The sequence below is a fragment of the Haliotis rubra genome, unplaced genomic scaffold (assembly GCF_003918875.1).
Source record: "Haliotis rubra isolate DU_JTF1 unplaced genomic scaffold, ASM391887v1 Scf964, whole genome shotgun sequence".
NCBI classification, from domain to species: Eukaryota; Metazoa; Mollusca; class Gastropoda; order Lepetellida; family Haliotidae; genus Haliotis; species Haliotis rubra.
The window spans coordinates 83,918-110,009 of record NW_025767706.1 but is presented as its reverse complement, the minus strand read 5'-3'; the positions used below and the strand labels follow the sequence as shown (position 1 = coordinate 110,009).

Here is a 26,092-nt window from a genome sequence, read left to right as displayed (position 1 = left end):
CTATCATCTTGTTTTTACTACTTAATGCATCTCTGTTGACTGGCCTCATGGGCCATGCTATTTCTTCTTACTCCCTGGGGCAGCGGGGTAGCCTAGTGGTTAAAGTGTTTGCTTGTCATGTGGAAAACCAGGGTTCAATTCCCCACATGGGTACAATGTGTGAAGCCCATTTCTGGTGTCCCCTGCCATGATATTGCTGGAATATTGCTAAAAGCGGCATAAAACCATACTCGCTCACCCACTCTTACTCCCCAACTTTCATCATCAAGTCATGTACCAGTTGATATTCAATTACATGCTACTGTTGATGTGAATCTGATGTTTGTCACAACATACTCTGTATGTAAACTTCTCATCACTTGGTTGTAGTCACTTTTAGTTTGATAATGGTGTAAGAATCTACACCAAAACTTCACTCTATGCAATAAACAAGAAGTTGTTATCCATAAAGTTGTATGCTTCATTATTGACTCACCAACTTCTGGAATGCTGAGACCGCCTCCGTGGTGTAGTGGTTAGAGAGTCTGTCCAGAGAGCGGAAGGTCGCGGGTTCGATCCCCGACTGCATCATACCAAAAGACCTTAAAATATGGTACTTGCTGGTCCCTGCCTGGCGCTCAGCAGTAACTGGTACAACAAGGACTGGTCGGCTCGGAGTCAGTATAATGTGTCTGGGTGGGGTATTCATGCTTCACTGGGGCATGGTATCTCAGTGGGCTAGCACGATAAAACCAGCTTAAGTCTGGGCAAGTACAAGCAGCCGCACATATACATACACACGCATGCACATCGTTATATGAGCGAAATATTCTCAAGCACGACGTTAAACCCAATTTCACCTCACCTCACCTCTGGAATGCTGATCAAACAATTAATGTGTAGGACTGGTCTTTGGCAGTGGGTTTAGGAATATGCAGATCCATAGAAGTGCGTGTGCATTAACGTGTGTGGAGGGGTGGTTGGACTGCAGGAGTGTTTACTCCACAACATTTCTTCTAGATAATGTCAAATATTATGATATGTGTCAGGACAAGCCACCTGTCATACTATCAATTGTGTCAATGGTATGGCAGTGTTTATGTGAAAGTTATAAAGTCATGGTCTCCACCTATACTGTGATCAAATATTTGAAAGAAAAACATTTCTTTGACAGGTAGATTTGTATCTTGCATTCATTGTCTGCTGCAGCATCGGACGAGAAGCTGAGCAAATGGTTGTACTGGTCGTCACGATACAAACTGCCATCTCACCATCAGACTTCGTTTGACTGGTTCTTGTCAGGGGACACACTGTACCCTGTGCTGCTGCCCCATATCACAAGACTCTCTTCTACACACAACAACCTGAAGGTTATGGATGCAGGATGTGGGAATTCCGACGTCCCCAGTTTTCTGTACACTCACTGTACAGAGGTACCTATTGAACTCCACCTTGTAGACTATGTGAGTGAAGCTTTACACATTCAGAACAACTGGCTGAGGGAGAGCCAGCAAGGTCACCCTGCAACAAGTGTACAGTGTGTGCAGTGTGACCTGACCAGGCTGCCCTACATGCCAGGCACCTTCCATCTGGTGCTTGACAAGGGCACTACAGATGCTCTGCTGAAGGACCCAGTGGCTGGAGTACAAAGGAGTCACAAGCTGGTTTCTGGCGTGGTTGATGTGCTGCAGCCTGGAGGGGTGTTTGCCCAGCTGACGGATGAAGACCCAGACTCAAGACTCGGTCTCCTGGAGGAGGCAGTCAGAGGGACAGGCACAATGTTCACTTTCACAGAACTTACAACAGGACACCACCAGTATTTCTTGTTTCAGTATGTTAAAGAGTCATTAGTACAATAAACTATCAAGCCTTTTCTTTTTTATTTCAATTACAAAACATAACTTTCAGCTGTGTCAGATATTTTCTAGTCTTGACTACTTGGTAGAGGTGATAGTCACTGTGTTTTGACAGTATTATTCGGCAGATTTATTTGCATATAGCTATTACTAACAAACAATGTACAAAAGTTACATCAACTTCACATCAGGTCAGTGCATGATCCTCAACTTAGGATTTGAGAGCAAAACAGATCAGTTGAATATTGGTTCACTGTTTCTGGGTCATAGGTTAAAGGCGTCAGTCACTGTGTTTGCTGTAAGCTTCTTGCTTGCCATCAGGATATTAACAAGCTGCTTGACATTGCTGTAAATGTTGGTTAACATAATGAACATGAATATAGTTTTCTCTTGGCAGTTGTTTCAGACTGGGCCACTCGTGAAGAACCAGGTTAGAATTGGCACATGTGATCGTATCCCAATTGCGTAGATCGATGCTCAGTCTGTTGATCACTGGATTGTGTGGTCCAGGTATTTACAGATGGTCGTCATATAGCTGGTATATTGCTCAGTGCGACGTGAAACTAAACATGATCGATCATCGGGTTAACAGGCTCGCCGACTTGGTTGACACATCGTATTCCATTTGCGTAGATCGATGCTCATCCTGTCGCAACAGGCGACTAACAGGATCGTGTGAACAGGCTCACTGACTGGTTGACACATAGCATCCCATCATGCTGTTGATCACTGGATTGTCTGGTCCAGATTCGATTATTTACATACCGCCGCCATATAGCTGGAATATTGCTGAGTGCACCGTTAAACAACAAACATATAATAATGGCTTGTGTTTTGTTCTAAGAAGACTGCTATTATGACTACTGCACATACCAACAGCACACTGACAAACCTAGTGGTTCACAGGGCTGTTCTTGTATATATATCCACGGACCGCAGCAGCTACAACTCCAGGTTTCGGTTCTGATGTGCCTGTATATGGTGTCTCTGTACCCACAACCTTGTCCTATAGTAATGTGGGATGGAGGAACGGAGACAGCTTCATGAACAGAGGATGTGCTGAGTAATGAGCATGTTTCTCAAAATTTCACTTGTCACTGTCTGCAATGGAAATATTCCAGATGTAAAAATGAAGTAACATTTTTGTGCAGTAGTATCATTCGATTATGACTACTTAGTCAAAATTGTTGTTGAAATTCTCAATGACCTGGTCTATGCCTACGTGTGAACAAATTCAGGGTTGGCTTTTGTTATTCTTTTGGGGTGTGTTTTTTTTACAGGAAGGGGTTAGGGTGTAATGTGATACTAAACACAGGGTGATACTACCGATCAAACGGGATGACTCCCTGTACATTAAGCTGTCCCTTGTCAATAATATGTGCTGTCCTTGTCTTTCACCCTTGATTGCTGTTCAGTGGAGCATGACGAACCTGTGTGCACCTACCTGTGATTCTCATTGGTGTCTGCTTGGTGCAGTTGATTTGATGCCGCTTTCCCACTTGCCATTGCTGTCATGATGCCCTGGCTCCCATGCCCTGATGTGACCCGTACTTCCCGGAGTTTTCTGTACTTGTTCTCTCTGTCGATCAGTTCCCTACACAGTGAAATAGTAGGGAGGTCTGTCTAAATGTCACTGTTCTACCGTCATGTCTTTATTCCGTGTTAAGTTTGTCTTGAACATGTTGGTCAAGTTTAGGAAGACTCTGAAGGTCACGATGTGGCAATTAGTGGTTTACCAGTTGTTCATGAACCAATGCTCTATATATACGTTTCGTCAGTATCGTACATCAATTGTGCTTATAGCAGAAATTATAGAAAATACTTGGTCACTTCCATGTGTGTAAAATTCAGACAGCAGTACAAATGTTACCTATTTTTCAACTTGACTTACACAAAGTCTATCTCTCCGCTACAGTCCTTATCGAGCATGTCCACAAGCTGGCGTGCCTGCTTTTTCCCGATGTTGACCCCAGCCTCCTGAGAGGAAAGAGCAGTTGTAGCATCAGCAGCACACACTCAGTTGTTGGCTAGTGGTACATGATGCTAACAAAAAGGTATTAGTTTGACGGACAATAACACAAATATACTAAAATTCTGCTAAGCACTGAATATTGCACGCATGACGAGCGAACATTTAAGCCATAAGGGTACACCACTGGCTCACACCATCATGAAAGTATTTGGACAACGTATTCGTCAAGCATATATTCTCTCTACTGGCAACATGTTTCTACTTGTGTGTTACCTGTGTTTGGCGGACACAGCGGGGATTTACCCTAACAACAGTTTACACATGTTTGTGTACATTGTTCCCAACTATACCTTGATTGCTCTAATAAAGTCCTGGTGGGAAACGACACCTTTGTTGTCCGAGTCATGGGCAGTGAACAGGTCCACCAGTCTCATGTCCCGGGAATCAACATGCTCCATCAGCACCACAAACGGGTCACGCACCTTCACCCTAGGCACCTGTAGTTCTCTCAATACAGCGTCCTTGCTCCTGAGGACGTCGCCATGGACGACACGGAACGTCGGTCGGAAACACCTCATGCTGTCGATCAGCCTGGAGAACTCCCCAGAAACAACCACATCCTGCAGAAAGAAACACATGAACTCAAATAATTTGGACACTCTTCTGAAACAAAACAAACAGTCTGTACACTGTCCATTAGTTTATTTCATCCCTCCAGACTGTACAGTTCATTCGCAAGCCTATAACCAGTACAATGACAATCAGTTCATTCGCAAGCCTACAACCAGTACAAAGATAATCAGTTCATTCGCAAGCCTACACTCAGTCCAACGACTGTTAGTTCATTCGCAAGCCTACAATCAGTAATGATAATCAGTTCATGTGCAATCAGTACAATGATAATCAGTTCATGCGCAAGCCTTGAATCAGTACAATGATAATCAGTTCATGCGCAAGCCTACAATCAGTACAATGATAATCAGTTCATGCGCAAGCCTTGAATCAGTACAATGATAATCAGTTCATGCGCAAGCCTTGAATCAGTACAATGATAATCAGTTCATGCGCAAGCCTTGAATCAGTACAATGATAATCAGTTCATGCGCAAGCCTTGAATCAGTACAATGATAATCAGTTCATGCGCAAGCCTTGAATCAGTACAATGATAATCAGTTCATGCGCAAGCCTTGAATCAGTACAATGATAATCAGTTCATGTGCACAAGCCTTGAATCAGTACAATGATAATCAGTTCATGCGTAAGCCTACAATCAGTACAATGATAATCAGTTTATTTACATGGCTAGTATTGGCGTAACGGCCATCAGTTTATCATCAGTTTATTTTCTACGATGTTCAAAGTCCTCACCGATATCTCCACCAGGTTAATCTCCATAGATGGGTGGTCCCTGAGAAATTCCACGAGATAGAGTGCGCCCTGGTGGGTGATCGGATTACTGCTCAGCTAAAACACCACAGAAAAGTGTGTAACTATTTTCCTACATCTTACCTCGGTCCGTATAATCTCCAGGTTCATTATATCTGCTTTACTCAAGTAGATCAGACTGAAGAATCAATGTTGTTTATCTCAAGATAGAGCTTTAGAAATTCGTTTTAAAGTAATATTCTGCGAACAATGCTGTTCAGACTCTCGTGCTGCCGTCACCTTCAGCGTCTTCAGGGTTGTGTTTGTCTTCATCTGCCCGAGGAGTTCCCCTAGTGCCTGCTGCCCAATACGACATGAGTTGAGGGCCAGCTCCTCCAGGGTCACGTTGTCCCTCAGGGCCCTGCCCACAGACCTCGCCCCCTCCGTCCCCAGCCCGTTCCACGACAGGTCCAGGGTCCTCAGGGCGCTGTTTACCTGGAACACGTGGTTCAGATAGATCCATCTCACCTGGTGGTTAGTGCGTTCTGGACAGAGCTTTTACTGAGAGCAGCCTCTTCAAGTAATGCATCATATACCACAGAGCCAGGTTCCTGGTTAATGCTCACTATGCCCAACAAACACAATGGTAGTAATATGACAAGACTGCTGTAACTGATGCAAGGCCATGCTCTACAAGTGACGTTTTCACTGTAAATCGGCATTGCATCTTGTTGCAGGTGCTCCCAGTACAATGTTGTGATGAAAGTTTTGGATGTTTCATTGCTACCTTGATGCCAGCAGCCATTCCAGCCACACCCGCTGATCTCAGGTGGTTCCAGCTCAGGTTCAGCGTTTCTAATGTTGAGTTTAGTCCTGTTAGGAAAACACACACATTTAGTCAGTGGCTCAACAATATTTAACAATGTTTCTGTTGCCTCAAGGGAGTCATGTCAGCCTGATGAGGCAGGGGATTCAACTAGCTATACCTCCTACCTACCTAACTGCCAAAATCTAAATTGTAATGAAACTAGTCTTACCTAGCGAAGTGCATCAAATTAAATGAATACCTTAATCAAATAAAAGCAACAGCACCTTTTCCCTGTTGATTAACAATGTCTGCTTTAGGCAGAGTCGATCGTGAGCATTGTTTCCTTCCCCTTCCCCTTCCCCCTTCCCCTTCCCTTTCCCTTCCCCTTCCATGGCACATGTCACAAACACACACGGACACAAGTCAACTGTTCACATATAATACAGCCCCATATGGTAAAAGTCAACTGATCACATATAATACAGCCCCATATAGTACAAGTCAACTGTTCACACATAATACAGCCCCATATGGTACAAGTCAACTGTTCACATATAATACAGCCCCATATGGTAAAGTAAATCATTGCATCAGTCAGTTTTGTCTCTGAAGCGATAAATGTGGAAAACATGGAAACATCTGAAAATGATGTGTGACGTACCGAGACATTTGCCGAGCCTACAGCCGCCATCTCGGATCTCGTTGTGACTGAGATCAAGGCTTCTTAATGTCGTATTTTTCTAAAGTGAAAAGGCCAAAGTTAACAATATATTCAACAAATGCTTGGGTATTTCTTTGAACTTTGTATGTTATACTGACCCTGAAACAAATATACCTAACACATGCAAGTCTAGGATATGTCGCAAGTTTCTGCAAATGGAAAACAATCTCTGGGCTCCCTTTTATTATATTTTATTAATATGATTTAGGAACAGTTTTTTTCCGTAAAATCTGTTCATTTCAGAGACTAAATGTTAGTCCTCTTTCAAATATACCATGACATTTGACCGACGGACTTACTGTGAGAGCTTCGGCAATCTGGGCTGCGTCTTCCTCCTTGAACCTATTTCCTGGAAGCCAAATATGGGTAACTGAACATCTCGTTACCAACACATGTACAGAGAGAGGTGGGGCGGTGGGGTAGTCAGTCAGACAGAGGAGCTAAGTCCCGTGTGTCAGATACACAGCAAAGTGAACGTCGGGAGTAGATTCAGTAGAATACACAGAAGATGGCGCCTCGGCCTGTAACATACGTTGCCTGCACAGAATACTACATGTGTGTAAGTGTGTATATAGAGAATACTACATGTGTGTAAGATATAGAGAATACTACATGTGTGTAAGATATAGAGAATACTACGTGTGTGTAAAATATAGAGAATACTACATGTGTGTAAAATATAGAGAATACTACATGTGTGTACTACCACAGCATATAGAGAATGTGTAAAATATAGAGAATACTACATGTGTGTGTGTGTAGATATAGAGAATACTAATGTGTGTAAAATATAGAGAATACTACATGTGTGTAAAATATAGAGAATACTACATGTGTGTAAAATATAGAGAATACTACATGTGTGTAAAATATAGAGAATACTACATGTGTGTAAAATATAGAGAATACTACATGTGTGTAAAATATAGAGAATACTACTTGTGTGAAACATGCACATTCGGATTTCTACACGTGACACCTATAAAGAGTACAACACATGGGTAATACTCGGAATACTACAGACTACTGTCATGACAGGGGTACACATGTTAGATACCTGGCCATTTTCTAAATCCCATTGTGTATTGAAATTGTTCTGCAAATGAACAGCTCTCCGTTAGGAACTCACCAGCAGCCTTGAGGACTTGCAGTGAATCATTGTCCAGCAACAGACTAGACAACATAGCGGCACCGCGGGTATGAAGATTGGTGTTGGACACGTCCTGTAGAACGGCAACAAGAAAACAGAGTCATCGATGTACCCTCCATAGGTAAATACTTGTTCCAAATGTAACTATTTGAAACGTGTTGCCATGGAAACTATATTCTATTTACTGAAGTATAATAAAGAGTCAAAAAGGAGCATTCACCACTACACCAATCTATGTGGAGATCTCGGTGAAGAAATATAGCACTGACGGAACTGACGGTGTCCAGGACGCGACATAACAGTAATAGCAGTAGAAACAATATCAACAACATCAACAACGGCAACAACAGAAATAGTAACACCAGCAGCAACTACATCAACAACGGCAACAACAGAAATAGTAACACCGGCAGCAACTACATCAATAAACACCACACTTGTTCAAACTAACAGTATGATACTCATACAGTCAACACGAGTGCCCGACAGGCTGACCACGGCAAGTGCGGGAAGGTTCTGTTGTCCCCTGGAAGTCCGACTTCAGAAGGTCCACTGTAGACGTGGGGAACAAAACAGTGTGCGTAATGTTGGAACTGGAGCACGTATTCGCTGAGATATATCCGTGTAGAAGCTACTTGCAATCAAGTCTATTACATGCTCATTAGTGCGTTAATTATTGATCCTATCACATGTATTATTGACTTACTACGTTATAAACTTATAAACGTTATCATTTAATCGTCGGCACGTGTATCAGTGTCAGTCACGTATACCACTGACAAACCAGAACGTGTATTACTGCCTCACCAGCACGTGTATTATGTGAGCTGACCCACCAGCACGTGTATAACTCTCATCAGCACGTGTATAACTGACTCACCAGCACGTGTGTAACTGACCCACCAGCACGTGTATAACTGTCTCACAAGCACGTGTATAACTGACTCACCAGCACGTGTATTATCGAGTTGTGGTGCAGCATGTCGATTATACAACGTAGACCGGCGTCCCCGATGTCGTTGTTCGCCAAGTCCAGCTCTGTCACCGCCAGCTCCTCCTGGAACATGTAAACTGTGGAACAATTCAGATCGTAAGAAATCGCATATTTCTCGTATTTGGCCCAATCCATGGTGTTCCTGTGAGCGAAAATCAAGAAAGATAATTTACTACATTGAAAACGTGTGCACGCATAGACGTCCATGAGAGAACACTTTTTGCTGGATTAACGGGGCTTCAAGGTACCAACAATGATCAGTTGACGTCTTACCACAAGTGATACACACACTGCCTTGACTGGCCGAACTGTCAGGCCCTGGTGGTTCAGTCTGACGACCTTGCTGCGTACGCATCTCAGGTAGGTTGAGGAAGGCACAACATTCAGTCTCCGACAGGCAGCCAGGTAGACATGGCGCCTCTCGTCATCCAGGGACGTCTTACATGGTGAAGCTGATGGCATGAATACAATTAGGAAACACGACTTAGTGTCCGCTTTCTCTCTCTGCAATTACGGTCAATGTGATCATGTCATCAAATATTGTCGAGCTTTGCCGTAACTATTCTTATCGCGATGGGTATGTGAAGAGAGAACTAAACCCTGGTTCAGTCTACAGGGCCCGTTGGTCTATGTTATGGCTGTTTTACGATATCGGAACAATGGTGATAATTTCATGCATTTTCGACTTCTAAATCCGCGATGGCGTACACCCACAAACAAGAACTGGTTATTCGACGTGATATGATTTATCTATATATGGATATATTTCAACGAGTTTCTCTCATCAGGTGACATGTTTAGGTGTCTCGTGGAACAAGAGGCTCGCTTGCAGTAGGCCTATAGGAAGGATGAAGCAGACATTTCAACAGTATGTTTTGGGGCCGGCAGGTAATGAGGAGGAAGATAAATGGTCTCTGACAAACTTATGCGTACGGTTCTCGTCTGGGTCTGAGTCGACGTAGTCGTCGTCCAGGCAGGCTGCTGTCAAGCTGTCTCTGCTGATAATGGTTCTGACGTTGGCGGGGTGCTCGCAGCTCGCACTACTAACTGGGCGACAAGACGACTTCTCAAATGGTCGACTGGCGTTAACATTTACAGCAATATTGCCGCATGACCTACCAAGTGACGTAACCCCTGACCTCGCCTTGCATTGCCTGCTGATGGTCCTTGATCTGTCAATAGTCAACCGCCGGAAGTTCTGACGGCCACCAGGTGGCGCACTACAAGATTGTTGACGTAGCAGGTGTATGTTCCCGCCAGATTCTTCAGTAGTTTTCCGGTAATCCTGCAGTTGATCTTGACGAGCTAAAATGCTCTTCCTGGGAAAATAAGCATTAAACTTAGAACAAGGAAAACATATGCATAGCACAGTGGTAGAAAACGGAGACATTGTAGGCATACGGATAGCACACGGGTAGATCACAGAGACATGGGAAGCACACTGGTAGAGCATGGAGACATGGGAAGCACACTGGTAGAGCACGGAGATATGGGAGGCACACTGGTAGAGCAATGAACATATGGGAGACACATGGATAGCACACTGGTACAACACGGACATATTGTCGGCACATGGATAATACACTGGTACAACATGGAGATATGGGCGGCACATGGATAATACACTGGTGGAGAACGGAGATATGGGCGGCACATGGATAATACACTGGTAGACACATTGGAGGCACATATGGGCGGCACATGGATAATACACTGGTGGAGACACAAGGATGGGCGTACATGGATAATACACTGGTACACAAGGATAATACATATGGGCGGCACATGGATAATACACTGGTAGAACACGGAGATATGGGCGGCACATGGATAAATACACTGGATAACGGAGATATGGGAGGCACATGGACAGATACACGGAGATATGGAGCGGCACATGGATAATACACTGGTAGAGCACGGAGATATGGGCGGCAGCACATGGATAATGGACACACTGGTAGAGCACGGAGATATGGAGGCACACATGGATACATACACACAACATGGAGATATGGGAGGCACATGGATAATACACTGGTAGACACACGGAGATATGGGCGGCACATGGATAATACACTGGACACAACACGGAGACATGGACACACTGGATACATACACAGAGATATGGGCGGCACACATACACACACTGGAGATACACGGAGATATGGACACACATGGATAATACACACTGGTACAACATGGAGATATGGGCGGCACATGGATAATACACTGGTAGAACACGGAGATATGGGCGGCACATGGATAATACACTGGTAGAGCACGGAGATATGGGCGGCACATGGATAATACACTGGTAGAACACGGAGATATGGGCGGCACATGGATAATACACTGGTAGAGCACGGAGATATGGGCGGCACATGGATAATACACTGGTACAACACGGAGATATGGGCGGCACATGGATAATACACTGGTAGAGCACGGAGATATGGGCGGCACATGGATAATACACTGGTAGGAGGCACATGGAGATATGGGCGGCACATGGATAATACACTGGTACAACACGGAGATATGGGAGGCACATGGATAATACACTGGTAGAGCACGGAGATATGGGCGGCACATGGATAATACACTGGTAGAGAACGGAGATATGGGCGGCACATGGATAATACACTGGTAGAGAACGGAGATATGGGCGGCACATGGATAATACACTGGTAGAGCACGGAGATATGGGCGGCACATGGATAATACACTGGTAGAGCACGGAGATATCGGAGGCACACTGGTAGAGCACGGAGATATGGGCGGCACATGGATAATACACTGGTAGAGCATCGGAGATATGGGAGGCACATGGATAATACACTGGTAGAACACGGAGATATGGGCGGCACATGGATAATACACTGGTAGAGCACGGAGATATGGGCGGCACATGGATAATACACTGGTACAACATGGAGATATGGGAGGCACATGGATAATACACTGGTAGAGCACGGAGATATGGGCGGCACATGGATAATACACTGGTACAACATGGAGATATGGGAGGCACATGGATAATACACTGGTAGAGACACGGAGATATGGGCACATGGATAATACACTGGTAGAGCACGGAGATATGGGCGGCACATGGATAATACACTGGTACAACACGGAGATATGGGCGGCACATGGATAATACACTGGTAGAGAACGGAGATATGGGCGGCACATGGATAATACACTGGTAGAGCACGGAGATATGGGCGGCACATGGATAATACACTGGTAGAGCACGGAGATATGGGCGGCATGGACATACACTGGAGAATACATATGGTACATGGATAATACACTGGTAGAGCACGGAGATATGGGAGGCACATGGATAATACACTGGTAGAGCACGGAGATATGGGCGGCACATGGATAATACACTGGTAGAGACACGGAGATATGGGCGGCACATGGATAATACACTGGTAGAACACGGAGATATGGGCGGCACATGGATAATACACTGGTAGAGCACGGAGATATGGGCGGCACATGGATAATACACTGGTAGAGCACGGAGATATGGGCGGCACATGGATAATACACTGGTAGAGAACGGAGATATGGCACATGGATAATACACTGGTACAACACGGAGATATGGTCGGCACACTGGTAGAGCACGGAGATATGGGCGGCACATGGATAATACACTGGTAGAGAACGGAGATATGGGCGGCACATGGATAATACACTGGTACAACATGGAGATATGGGCGGCACATGGATAATACACTGGTAGAGCACGGAGATATGGGCGGCACATGGATAATACACTGGTAGAGACACGGAGATATGGGAGGCACATGGATAATACACTGGTAGAGCACGGAGATATGGGCGGCACATGGATAATACACTGGTAGAGAACGGAGATATGGGCGGCACATGGATAATACACTGGTAGAACACGGAGATATGGTCGGCACATGGATAATACACTGGTAGAGAACGGAGATATGGGCGGCACATGGATAATACACTGGTAGAGCACGGAGATATGGGCGGCACATGGATAATACACTGGTACAACATGGAGATATGGGCATGGCACATGGATAATACACTGGTACAACACGGAGATATGGGCGGCACATGGATAATACACTGGTAGAGCACGGAGATATGGGCGGCACATGGATAATACACTGGTAGAGCACGGAGATATCGGAGGCACACTGGTAGAGCACGGAGATATGGGCGGCACATGGATAATACACTGGTAGACACACATACAGACATGGATAACACTGGAAGCAACGGAGATATGGGCGGCACATGGATAATACACTGGTACAAGAGCACGGAGATATGGGAGGCACATGGATAATACACTGGTAGAGAACGGAGATATGGGCGGCACATGGATAATACACTGGTAGAGCACGGAGATATCGGAGGCACATGGATAATACACTGGTAGAGCACGGAGATACAGGCACATGGATAATACACTGGTAGAACATGGAGATATGGGCGCACACATGGATAAACACACTGGTACACACGGAGATATGGGCGGCATGGATAATACACTGGTAGAGCACGGAGATATGGGCAGCACATGGATAATACACTGGTAGAGAACGGAGATATAACATGGATATATGGGCAACACGGAGACATGGATAACACTGGTAGAGACACGGAGATATGGGAGGCACATGGATAATACACTGGTAGAACACGGAGATATGGGCACACATGGATAATACACTGGTAGAGCACGGAGATATGGGCGGCACATGGATAATACACTGGTAGAGCACGGAGATATGGGCGGCACATGGATACACACTGGTAGAGATGGGAGATATGGGCGGCACATGGATAATACACTGGTAGAGGCACGGAGATATGGGCGGCACATGGATATGGACACTGGTAGAGCACGGAGATATGGGCGGCACATGGATAATACACTGGTAGAACGGAGATATGGGCGGCACATGGATACATACACTGGTAGAGCACGGAGATATGGGCGGCACATGGATAATACACTGGTAAGTAGACACGGAGATATGGGCAGCACATGGATAATACACTGGTAGAGAACGGAGATATGGGCGGCACATGGATAATACACTGGAGAATGGGCGGCACATGGATAATACACTGGTAGAGAACGGAGATATGGGCGGCACATGGATAATACACTGGTAGAGCACGGAGATATGGGAGGCATGGAGACACTGGCAGACACGGAGATATGGGACACATGGATAATACACTGGACATGGGAGATATGGAGGCACACTTCACTGGTAGAGCACACGGAGATATGGGGCACATGGATAATACACTGGTACACATGGAACATCGGAGCACATGGATAATACACTGGTAGACACAGATATGGAGACATAGGATAATACACTGGTAGAGCACGGAGATATGGGCGAGCACATGGATACATACCACTGAGTAGAAACGGAGATATGGGCGGCACATGGATAATACACTGGTAGAGCACGGAGATATCGGAGGCACACTGGTAGAGCACGGAGATATGGGAGGCACATGGATAATACACTGGTACAACACGGAGATAGGGAGCACATGGATAATACACTGGTAGACACGGAGATATGGGCGGCACATGGATAATACACTGGTAGAGCACGGAGATATCGGAGGCACATGGATAATACACTGGTAGAGCACGGAGATATGGGCGGCACATGGATAATACACTGGTACAACATGGAGATATCGGAGGCACATGGATAATACACACATGGTAGAGACACGGAGATATGGGCGGCACATGGATAATACACTGGTAGAGCACGGAGATATGGGAGGCACATGGATAATACATGGTAGAGAACACGGAGATATGGGCATGACACATGGATAATACACACAAGGAAGACATGGAGACATGGGCACATGGATAATACACTGGTAGAATGGAGATACGGAGGCACATGGATAATACACACATGGTAGACATGGAGATATGGGAACATGGATGGTACTGGTAGAACACGGGAGATATGGGAGGCACATGGATAATACACTGGTAGAACACGGAGATATGGGCGGCACATGGATAATACACTGGTAGAGAGCACGGAGATATGGGCGGCATGGATAATACACTGGTAGAGCACGGAGATATCAGGCACATGGATAATACACTGGTAGAGAACGGAGATATGGGCGGCACATGGATAATACACTGGTAGAGAACATATGGAGATATGGGCACATGGATAATACACTGGTAGAGCACGGAGATATGGGCGGCACATGGATAATACACTGGTACAACATGGAGATATGGAGGCACATGGATAATACACTGAGAACGGAGATATGGGAGGCACATGGATATATGGTAGAACACGGAGATATGGGAGGCACATGGATAATACACTGGTAGAGAGCACGGAGATATGGGCGGCACATGGATAATACACTGGTAGAGCACGGAGATATGGGCGGCACATGGATAATACACTGGTAGAGCACGGAGATATCGGAGGCACATGGATAATACACTGGTAGAGGAATGGAGATAGGGCGGCACATGGATAATACACTGGTACAACACGGAGATATAGGAGGCACATGGATAATACACTGGTAGAGCACGGAGATATGGGCGGCACATGGATAATACACTGGTAGAGCACGGAGATATCGGAGGCACACTGGTACAACAAGGATATGGAGATACACAACATGGTAGAAGAGAACGGAGATATGGGCGGCACATGGATAATACACTGGTAGAACATGGAGATATGGGCGGCACATGGATAATACACTGGTAGAGAACGGAGATATGGGCGGCACATGGATAATACACTGGTAGAACACGGAATATGGAGAGCACACTGGTAATACACTGGTAGATAACGGAGATATGGATAATATGGACTGGTGGAGCACGGAGATATGGGCGGCACATGGATAATACACTGGTAGAGCACGGAGATATGGGCGGCACACATGGATAACGGAGATATGAAGGCACATGGATAATACACTGGTACAACAGAGGAGACATGGATAATACACTGGTAGAGCACGGTAGAGGGAGATATGGGCACATGGATAATACACTGGTAGAGCATGGAGATATGGGGACACTGGAGAATAACTGGAGATAGTGGTGTACATGGATAATACTGGGTAGATACGGAGATATGGAGGCACATGGATAATACACTGGTAGAATGGAGATATGGGTGGACATGGATAATACACTGGTACAGAATGGAGATATGGATGGATAATACACTGGTAGAGCACACGGAGATATGGGAGGCACATGGATAATAATGGAGACTGGTATGGAGGCACACTGGTAGAGAACGGAGATATGGGCGGCACATGGATAATACACTGGTACAAGCAGATATGGAGATATGGTAGAATGGAGACATGGATAAATAATAATGGTAGAGAACGGAGATATGGGCGGCACATGGATAATACACTGGTACAACACGGAGATATCGGAGGCACATGGATAATACACTGGTAGAGAACGGAGATATGGGCGGCACATGGATAATACACTGGTACAACACGGAGATATCGGAGGCACATGGATAACACACTGGAGAATGGGAGGTACACATGGATAATCATGGAGACACGGAGGCACATGGGAGATATGGGAAGGCACATGGATAATACACTGGAGATAACATGGACATGGATAACAAGACGATGGAGATATGGAGGCACACTGGATAATACATGGAGAGCACGGAGATATGGACGGCACATGGATACACACGGTAGGCACACGGAGACATGGATGGATACATACACATGGAGACACGGAGACATGGAGGACATGGACACACACATGGTAGAGAGCACAGGACATATGGACATGGACACACACCAGAATACACATGGAGACACAACATGAGACACAGTGGCAGGATGGGCGGCATGGATAATACACAGGAGAACGGCACATGGAGACATGGAGGCACATGGACAATGGACACACACTGGAGACATGGAGACACATGGACACACACAACCAGACACGGACACATGGATACACATGGAGGAACATGGACACATGGGCGGCACACACATGGACACATACACACGAGACACGGAGGAGCACGGAGACATGGAGGAACACATGGACACACACCGGAGACATGGACATGGAGGACACATGGACACATGACACAGAGAGGACGGAGATATGGGACCAGGCACACACACACACCGGAGACACATGGAGACATGGAACGGAGACACACAGAGAGACATGGAGACACACTGGCACATGGACACACACACAGAGAGGAACGGACACATGGAGACGGACACACATGGACACACACACAGTAGAGACACGGACAGACATGGACACACACATGGACACACATGGACACATGGACACACATGGAGAGACACACACAGACACACACAGACACGGAGGCACATGGACACACACACAGTAGAGCACATGGAGACACACACACACAGACACATGGAGGACACACATGGACACAGGACATGGAGACATGGACACACATGGACACACACAGAGACACGGAGACACATGGACACACACACACAGACACATGGACACACACGGAGGACATGGAGACAAGTCGGACACATGGACATGGACACATGGACAATGGAGACACACATGGACACACACAACACGGAGACATGGAGACACATGGACACACACACACTGAGACACATGGAGACACATGGACATGAGACATGGACACACACACAGAGGAACGGAGACATGGACATGGACATACACATGGACACACAGAGAAACATGGATATGGAACATGGAGAACATGGAGACATAGGAGGCACATGGACAACACACTGGACACATGGAGAGCATGGGCGGCACATGGACACACACTGGTAGAGCATGGAGATATGGCACATGGACACATACCACAGTGAGCATGGAGACATGGACACATGGACACACCAGATAATGGAGACAGGCACATGGACATACACAGACCACATGGAGACAGTGGCACATGGACACACAGATATGGAGACACATGGAGACACGGACAATGAGGACATGGCACATGGATAACACACACATGGACACACACCAAGCATGGAGACATGGCATGGACACACACTAGTAGAGACATGGAGAACATGGATAGTACACAGAGTACGGAGATATGGATACATGGACACACAGCAGGATAACATGGACAGGTAGAGCATGGAGATATGGGAGGCACATGGACACAATGGAGACATGGGACATGACACACAGAGGAATGGGAGGCACATGGACAGTACACTGGAGATATGAGACATGGATACATGGAGAACAATGGAGATACACTGGATAACAGACACGGAGACATAGGAGGCACCATGGATACATGGACACATGGACACGGACACATGGAGACATGGACACATGGATACACATGGATAGGCACATGGACATATACGGAGGCACATGGACATGGACCAGTACACACGAGAGCACGGAGATATGGGAGGCACATGGATATGGACACTGGTGAGGACACACGGACATGGAGGCACATGGATGAGTACACTGAGTAAGTGGATGGTACATGGAAATATGGATGGAAGAGACATGGAGATATGGATGGACATGGATAGAATGGAACATGGAAGGCATGGGATATGAGCATGGCACACTGGTAGAGCATGGATATGGGAGGCACATGGATAGTACACTGGTACATGGAGGCATGGATAGTGCACATGGACATATGGATACACAAGTAGAACACGGAGATATGGGAGGCACATGGATGAGTACACTGGTGGAGGGCATGTGGCACATGGATAGTACACTGGTAGAGCATGGCACATGGATAGTACACTGGTAGAGCATGGACATGGATAGTAGCACATGGAGCATAGGAGGCACACATGGATAGTATACACTGGTAGAGCATGGCACATGGATAGTACACTGGTAGAAGAGCATGGAGATATGGATAGGCACACTAGTAGAACACGGAGATATGGGAGGCACATGGATAGTACACCGGTAGAGCATGGATGTATGGGAGGCACGGCACATGGATAGTACACTGGTAGAGCATGGCACATGGGTAGTACACTAGTAGAACACGGAGATATGGGAGGCACATAGATAGTACACTAGTAGAACACGGAGATATGGGAGGCACATGGATAGTACACTAGTAGAACACGGAGATATGGGAGGCACATGGATAGTACACTAGTAGAACACGGAGATATGGGAGGCACATGGATAGTACACTGGTAGAGCATGGCACATGGGTAGTACACTAGTAGAACACGGAGATATGAGAGGCACATGGATAGTACACTGGTAGAACACGGAGATATGGGAGGCACATGGATAGTACACTGGTAGAGCATGGCACATGGATAGTACACTGGTAGAGCATGGAGATATGGCCGGCATATGGACTCTCTCCTCTCTCTCTCCTTCCTTGACAACCACGATGACATTATCAGTTAAACAGCGATACTCCTCTTGATCAAACAGTTGACAATGAGTTTCTGGACTGCGTGGACGAGACACTGAGACACCATGGTAGCTGCACGCTTCACTGAGGCCATGTTTACACACATTTAGTGATGCCATAAAATACTCGTGTCTGACTGACAACATGGCCCAGTTTATTGAACACACAGTGTGCTGACTGACCCAACGTTCGACATACCTTGGAGACGTCTACCGAAGAAGTGGCCCACTTGACCCCGGCAGTCCACGCAAGAGGGTATACACACGCTAAAAGGTCAACGATGTTCCCTCGACAAAATGCAGTCATGCAGTCAATCAATGATGGCGTTACCTCTGAGGCACTCTATCCAAGATGATGTCCTCTCCTACACTAGCAATCTGTCCAAGATGGTGTCCCCTCCTACCCTAGCAATCTATCCAAGATGGTGTCACCTCCTACCCTAGCAATCTATCCAAGATAGTGTCCCCTCCTACCTTAGCAATCTATCCAAGATGGTGTCACCTTCTACCCTAGCAATCTATCCAAGATGGTGCCCTCTCCTACCCTAGCAATCTATCCAAACTGATGTCCCCTCTACTGCAAGCAATCTATCCAAGATGGTGCCCTCTCCTACCCTAGCAATCTATCCAAGATGGTGTCACCTCTACCCTAGCAATCTATCCAAGATGGTGCCCTCTCCTACCCTAGCAATCTATCCAAGATGGTGTCCACTTCTACCCTAGCAATCTATCCAAGATGGTGTCACCTCCTACCCTAGCAATCTATCCAAGATGGTGTCCCCTCCTACCTTAGCAATCTATCCAAGATGGTGTCACCTTCTACCCTAGCAATCTATCCAAGATGGTGCCCCTCTCCTAGCAATCTATCCAAGATGGTGTCCCTCTCTACACTAGCAATCTATCCAAGATGGTGTCCCTCTACTGCAAGCAATCTATCCAAGATGGTGTTCCCTCTCCTACCAAGATGGTGTCCCCTCCTACTGCAATCTATCCAAGATGGTGTCCCCTCCCACTCTAACAATATATCCAAGATGGTGTCCGCTCCTCCATTATGGTGTCATTTCCTACATTATGGTGTCATCTCCTACCATAGCGTCCTATCGAACCTGATGTCCCCTCCACTGCAAGCAATCTATCTAAGATAGTGTCCCCTCCGACCATAGAAATCTATCCAAGATGGTGCCCCCTCCTACCATAGAAATCTATCCAAGATAGTGTCACCTCCTACCAAAGCAACCTATCCAAGATGGTGTCACCTCCTACCATAGAAATCTATCCAAGATGGTGTCCCGTCCTACCAAAACAATCTATCCAAGATAGTGTCCACTCCTACCATAGAAATCTATCCAAGATGGTGTCACCTCCTACCATAGAAATCTATCCAAGACGTTGTCCCCTCCTACAATCGAAATCTATCCAAGATGGTGTCCCGTCCGACCAAAACAATCTATCCAAGATAGTGTCCCCTCCTACCATAGAAATCTATCCAAGATAGTGTCACCTCCTACCATAGAAATCTATCCAAGATGGTGTCACCTCCTACCATAGAAATCTATCCAAGATAGTGTCCCCTCCTACCATAGAAATCTATCCAAGGTAGTGTAACCTCCTACCATAGAAATCTATCCAAGATGGTGTCTCCTCCTACCATAGAAATCTATCCAAGATGGTGTCACCTCCTACCAAAGCAATCTATCCAAGATAGTGTCACCTCCTACCATAGAAATCTATCCAAGATGGTGTCCCCTCCGACCATAGAAATCTATCCAAGATAGAGTCACCTCCTACCAAAACAATCTATTCAAGATGGTGTCACCTCCTACCAAAGCAATCTATCAAGATAGTGTCACCTCCTACCAAAGCAATCTATCCAAGATGGTGTCCGCTCCTCCATTATGGTGTCCCCTCCTACCATAGAAATCTATCCAAGATGGTGTCACCTCCTACCAAAGCAATCTATCCAAGATGGTGTCCCCTCCTACCCTAGCAATCTATCCAAGATGGTGTCCCCTCCGACCATAGAAATCTATCCAAGATAGAGTCACCTCCTACCAAAACAATCTATTCAAGATGGTGTCAACTCCTACCAAAGCAATCTATCAAGATAGTGACACCTCCTACCAAAGCAATCTATCCAAGATGGTGTCCGCTCTTCCATTATGGTGTCCCCTCCTACCATAGAAATCTATCCAAGATGGTGTCACCTCCTACCAAAGCAATCTATCCAAGATAGTGTCACCTCCTACCATAGAAATCTATCCAAGATGGTGTCCCCTCCTACCCTAGCAATCTATCCAAGATGGTGTCCCCTCCGACCATAGAAATCTATCCACGATAGAGTCACCTCCTACCAAAACAATCTATTCAAGATGGTGTCACCTCCTACCAAAGCAATCTATCAAGATAGTGTCACCTCCTACCAAAGCAATCTATCCAAGATGGTGTCCGCTCCTCCATTATGGTGTCTCCTCCTACCATAGAAATCTATCCAAGATGGTGTCACCTCCTACCAAAGCAATCTATCCAAGATGGTGTCACCTCCTACCATAGAAATCTATCCAAGATGGTGTCCCCTCCGACCATAGAAATCTATCCAAGATAGAGTCACCTCCTACCAAAACAATCTATTCAAGATGGTGTCACCTCCTACCAAAGCAATCTATCAAGATAGTGTCACCTCCTACCAAAGCAATCTATCCAAGATGGTGTCCGCTCAATCCATTATGGTGTCCCTCCTACCATAGAAATCTATCCAAGATGGTGTCACCTCCTACCAAAGCAATCTATCCAAGATGGTGTCCCTCCTACCATAGCAATCTATCCAAGATGGTGTCACCTCCTACCATAGAAATCTATCCAAGATAGTGTCACCTCCTACCAAAGCAATCTATCAAGATAGTGTCACCTCCTACCAAAGCAATCTATCCAAGATGGTGTCCGCTCCTCCATTATGGTGTCCCCTCCTACCATAGAAATCTATCCAAGATGGTGTCACCTCCTACCAAAGCAATCTATCCAAGATGGTGTCACCTCCTACCATAGAAATCTATCCAAGATGGTGTCACCTCCTACCATAGAAATCTATCCAAGATGGTGCCCCCTCCTACCAAAACAATCTATCAAAGATAGTGTCACCTCCTACCATAGAAATCTATCCAAGATGGTGTCACCTCCTGCCATTGAAATATATCCAAGATGGTGTCCCTTCCTACCGAAGCAATGTATCCCAGATGGTGTCCCCTTAAATGATGCAGTCTATCCAATCTGGTATCAACTGAGGATGGCGTGATCTCCACCTCCAGGAATCAGCTTCCGTATATTTGTATAGGGGCACTGCTGAAGCCAGTGTGTCTATTCTATAATCTTAATGTCAGTACAAGTTGAAGGTGGAGTGAGTGGTTTCACTGTGTGGAGGGAGGGGTCGTGTGATGGCTGACGGTTGTACAACCGAATAGAAACTGGTTTGAAATAACAAGTTAACATCGGTCTGTCTAGATAGCTACAGGAATCATAATACGATGATTCTTGACCTTATCGCAAGATCTGACATTGCACTTGCGTCCGTGTCAATGGACAAAAGCCGTCGGTATACAGAGGGATATGGTGGATACAGAGGGATATGGAGGATACAGAGGGATATGGAGGGATATAGAGGGATATGGAGGATACAGAGGGATATGGAGGGATATGGAGGATACAGAGGGATATATGGAGGATACAGAGGGATATGGATATGGTGGATACAGAGGGATATGGAGGATACAGAGGGATATGGAGGGATACAGAGGGATATGGAGGATACAGAGGGATATGGAGGGATATGGAGGATACAGAGGGATATGGAGGATACAGAGGGATATGGGATATGGAGGATACAGAGGGATATGGAGGGATATGGTGGATACAGAGGGATATGGAGGATACAGAGGGATATGGAGGGATACAGAGGGATATGGAGGATACAGAGGGATATGGAGGATATGGAGGATATGGAGATATGGATGGAGGATACAGAGGGATATGGGAGGATACAGAGGGATATGGAGGATACAGAGGGATATGGAGGATACAGAGGGATATGGAGGGATGGAGAGGATACAGAGGATATGGAGGGATATGGAGGATACAGAGGGATATGGAGGATACAGTGGGATGTGGAGGGATACAGAGGGATACAGAGGGATATGGAGGATACAGAGGGATATGGAGGGATACAGAGGGATATGGAGGATACAGAGGAATACGGAGGGATGGAGAGGGATATGGAGGGATAGAGAGGGATATCTGTGCCCTTTTAGAATCTACAAATTACAGCAGGTAATGTGTGGCATTGAAAGGGGCAGGTTGTGTTACAACACTGAAACTATAGGCAGTTTATTCGGTATAAAGGTATTAAGTACTTACCGTAATTCTAGATCGCTCAAGTCAAGAGGGGGATCCATTTCTCTGTTGGATTCTCGCGGAGATCTTCTGGTGAACAGGGTGAGATGAGGGGATCTTCTCAGAAGATCAGAAGAGGGTATGTTCTGTGGTGATGGTGTTATCTTTGATGAGGATGTTCTGTGATGGAAACAGTGTGATCATGTCAGGCTGCTACGACAGAGACCCATTGTGACTTCCTTGACGACTAGGAAGAGAACACAAAAATATGTCCCTCAAAATAGCGGCTTGCAGTCCACTTGTGACGAACGATCTAACCTAAACTACAGTTGTCGTTTGCTGCACAAAGATTGTCGTCACTGACGTCACCGCACTGTGCAGTGCACGAGTCACACTTGTTGCGAGACCCGGGATCCCGTCCATGAGTTCTCCTGGAGACACAGAAGCACCTCCGGTTCTATGGCGACCTCGGCCGCCTCCAGCACAGACACTGTTAAGCTCCTGCTCCAAATGAAGTCTCCCGACTTCAGAGAGTGCAAGTGGTATGGTCTATCGATCGTTTGTGGCTAGGTGACGCGTACACACAGGTAACATGAGCGGGGTGGGGGAGGGTGGAGGAGGGGCGTTGAGATCTCTAACGCCTCTCCACAACCACTCTCACATACTCTCTCTGCTTGCAAGAATTAATTTGTGCAATGTCACACCCCATTAGCAGACGTTGTCGGTCCTCGATCCCCCTAATACTTGATTCTGAAACATGGGGATTATAGCGTTGAGCCGATTCGGCGCTACAGGGTGTGTTGAACATGTTCACAGATTCCACAGATGATTTGGTCCATGACAACATACAGTCATCATGGTTTTCACAAAATTAGGTCTAGCTTGGAATAAAGAGAGACGTGTCTAAAATGTTTACTGTAGAATTCGCTGAAATATACATCGCGGTCGCATGTAGTTCTACTATCTGTGTCCACACCGTTCTTCTATCTATATCCATACTTTTCTACAATCTGTTTCCATACCGTTCATCTGGGGCGGTGGGGTAGTCTAGTGGTTCCAAGCGTTGGCTGTGTCCACGCCAACTATCTGTGTCCACACTGTTCGACTATCCCCACATGGGTCCACATGAGTGAATCCCATTTCTGGTCCACACTCTACCTGTGTCCACACGTTCTACTATCTGATATATCTGTGTCCACACTGTTCTACTCTGTCCACACTGTTCTACTATCTGCGTCCAAACTGTTCTACTATCTCAGTCCACACTGTTCTACTATCTGTGTCCACACTGTTCTACTATACACTGTTCATCTATCTATTGCCATACTGTTCTACTATCTGTGTCCACACTGTTCTACTATCTGTGTCCACACTGTTCTCTATCTGTGTCCACACTGTTCTACTATCTGTGTCCTACTATCTGTGTCCACTGTTCCATACTGTTCTATCTGTGTCCACACTATCTGTCTACTATCACTACTATGTTCTGTTCTACTATCTGTGTCCACACTGTTCTACTATCTGTATCCACACTGTTCTACTATCTGTGTCCACACTGTTCTCCACACTGTTCTACTATCTGTGTCCACACTGTTCTACTATCTGTGTCCACACTGTTCTACTATTCCACACTACTATCTGTGTCCACACTGTTCTACTATCTGTGTCCACACTGTTCTACTATCTGTGTCCACACTGTTCTACTATCTGTGTCCACACTGTTCTACTATCTGTGTCCACACTGTTCTACTATCTACTATCTGTATCCACACTGTTCTACTATCTGTGTCCACACTGTTCTACTATCTGTGTCCACACTGTTCTACTATCTGTGTCCACACTGTTCTACTATCTGTGTCCACACTGTTCTACTATCTGTGTCCACACTGTTCTACTATCTGTGTCCACACTGTTCTACTATCTGTGTCCACACTGTTCTACTATCTGTGTCCACACTGTGCTACTATCTGTGTCCACACTGTTCTACTTTCTGTGGCCACACTGTTCTGCTTGCTGTGGCCACACTGTTCTACTTTATATGTTCACACTGTTCTACTTTCTGAGTCTAACATGTTTTACTGTCTGTGTCTAATCTGTTCAACCTTCTGTGTTCATACAGTTCTACTATCTGTGTCCACACTGTTCTTCTGTCTGTGTCCAATATGTTTTACTGTCTGTGTTCAATCTCTTCTTCCTTGTGTGTCCTGTCTGTTCTACTACTGTTTGTGTCTACACGATTCTCCTGTGACCTATTTTTGACAACAAAGCACTCGGTAACCGAAAAGTTTTTTCCTCTTACCAAAAAGACACTCAACCATATTTGTATTTTTGCTTGAAAACACTACGGAAGCATGCGC

The 26,092-nt window shown here is 45.9% G+C and overlaps 2 protein-coding genes across 5 annotated transcripts; one reads left to right on the top strand and one right to left on the bottom strand.

Annotated features, from left to right (window-relative positions):
- Positions 1-1,014: 1,014 nt before the first annotated feature.
- LOC124265173 (citrate synthase-lysine N-methyltransferase CSKMT, mitochondrial-like) lies at positions 1,015-1,851 on the top strand. Its single transcript, XM_046699964.1, has one exon. The coding sequence runs from the start codon at positions 1,353-1,355 to the stop codon at positions 1,836-1,838; it is 486 nt and encodes a 161-aa protein (XP_046555920.1). The 5' UTR covers positions 1,015-1,352; the 3' UTR covers positions 1,839-1,851.
- On the bottom strand, positions 1,841-24,210 carry LOC124265172 (leucine-rich repeat-containing protein 74B-like). Of its 4 annotated transcripts, none has more exons than XM_046699961.1 (14): positions 23,760-24,210; positions 9,779-10,164; positions 9,119-9,297; positions 8,801-8,908; positions 7,831-7,924; positions 7,001-7,050; positions 6,642-6,720; positions 5,960-6,045; positions 5,473-5,667; positions 5,176-5,271; positions 4,158-4,427; positions 3,727-3,812; positions 3,266-3,429; positions 1,841-2,936 (listed from the first exon to the last, which is right to left on the bottom strand). In XM_046699961.1, exons 1-13 carry the CDS (start codon positions 23,795-23,797, stop codon positions 3,276-3,278), a joined length of 1,821 nt encoding a protein of 606 aa, XP_046555917.1. In that variant the 5' UTR covers positions 23,798-24,210; the 3' UTR covers positions 1,841-2,936; positions 3,266-3,275. The 4 variants fall into 4 exon arrangements, with proteins under 4 accessions (XP_046555917.1, XP_046555916.1, XP_046555918.1 ...); XM_046699960.1 differs by having other exon boundaries at positions 3,280-3,429; XM_046699962.1 differs by lacking the exon at positions 3,266-3,429.
- Positions 24,211-26,092: the final 1,882 nt, after the last annotated feature.

What these genes read in the sequence shown, in the direction of transcription:
- LOC124265173 (XM_046699964.1), top strand. Translation starts at nt 1,353, where the DNA reads ATGGATGCAGGATGTGGGAATTCCGACGTCCCCAGTTTTCTGTACACT.
- LOC124265172 (XM_046699960.1), bottom strand. Translation starts at nt 23,797, where the DNA reads ATGGATCCCCCTCTTGACTTGAGCGATCTAGAATTACG. An exon ending in ACTCGATAATACACGTGCTG is followed by an intron (nt 7,925 to 8,800) that starts GTGAGTCAGTTA and finishes GCCGTTCTACAG; the next exon opens with GACGTGTCCAACACCAATCT. An exon ending in AGCGGAGAGATAGACTTTGT is followed by an intron (nt 3,430 to 3,726) that starts GTAAGTCAAGTT and finishes TTCACTGTGTAG; the next exon opens with GGAACTGATCGACAGAGAGA.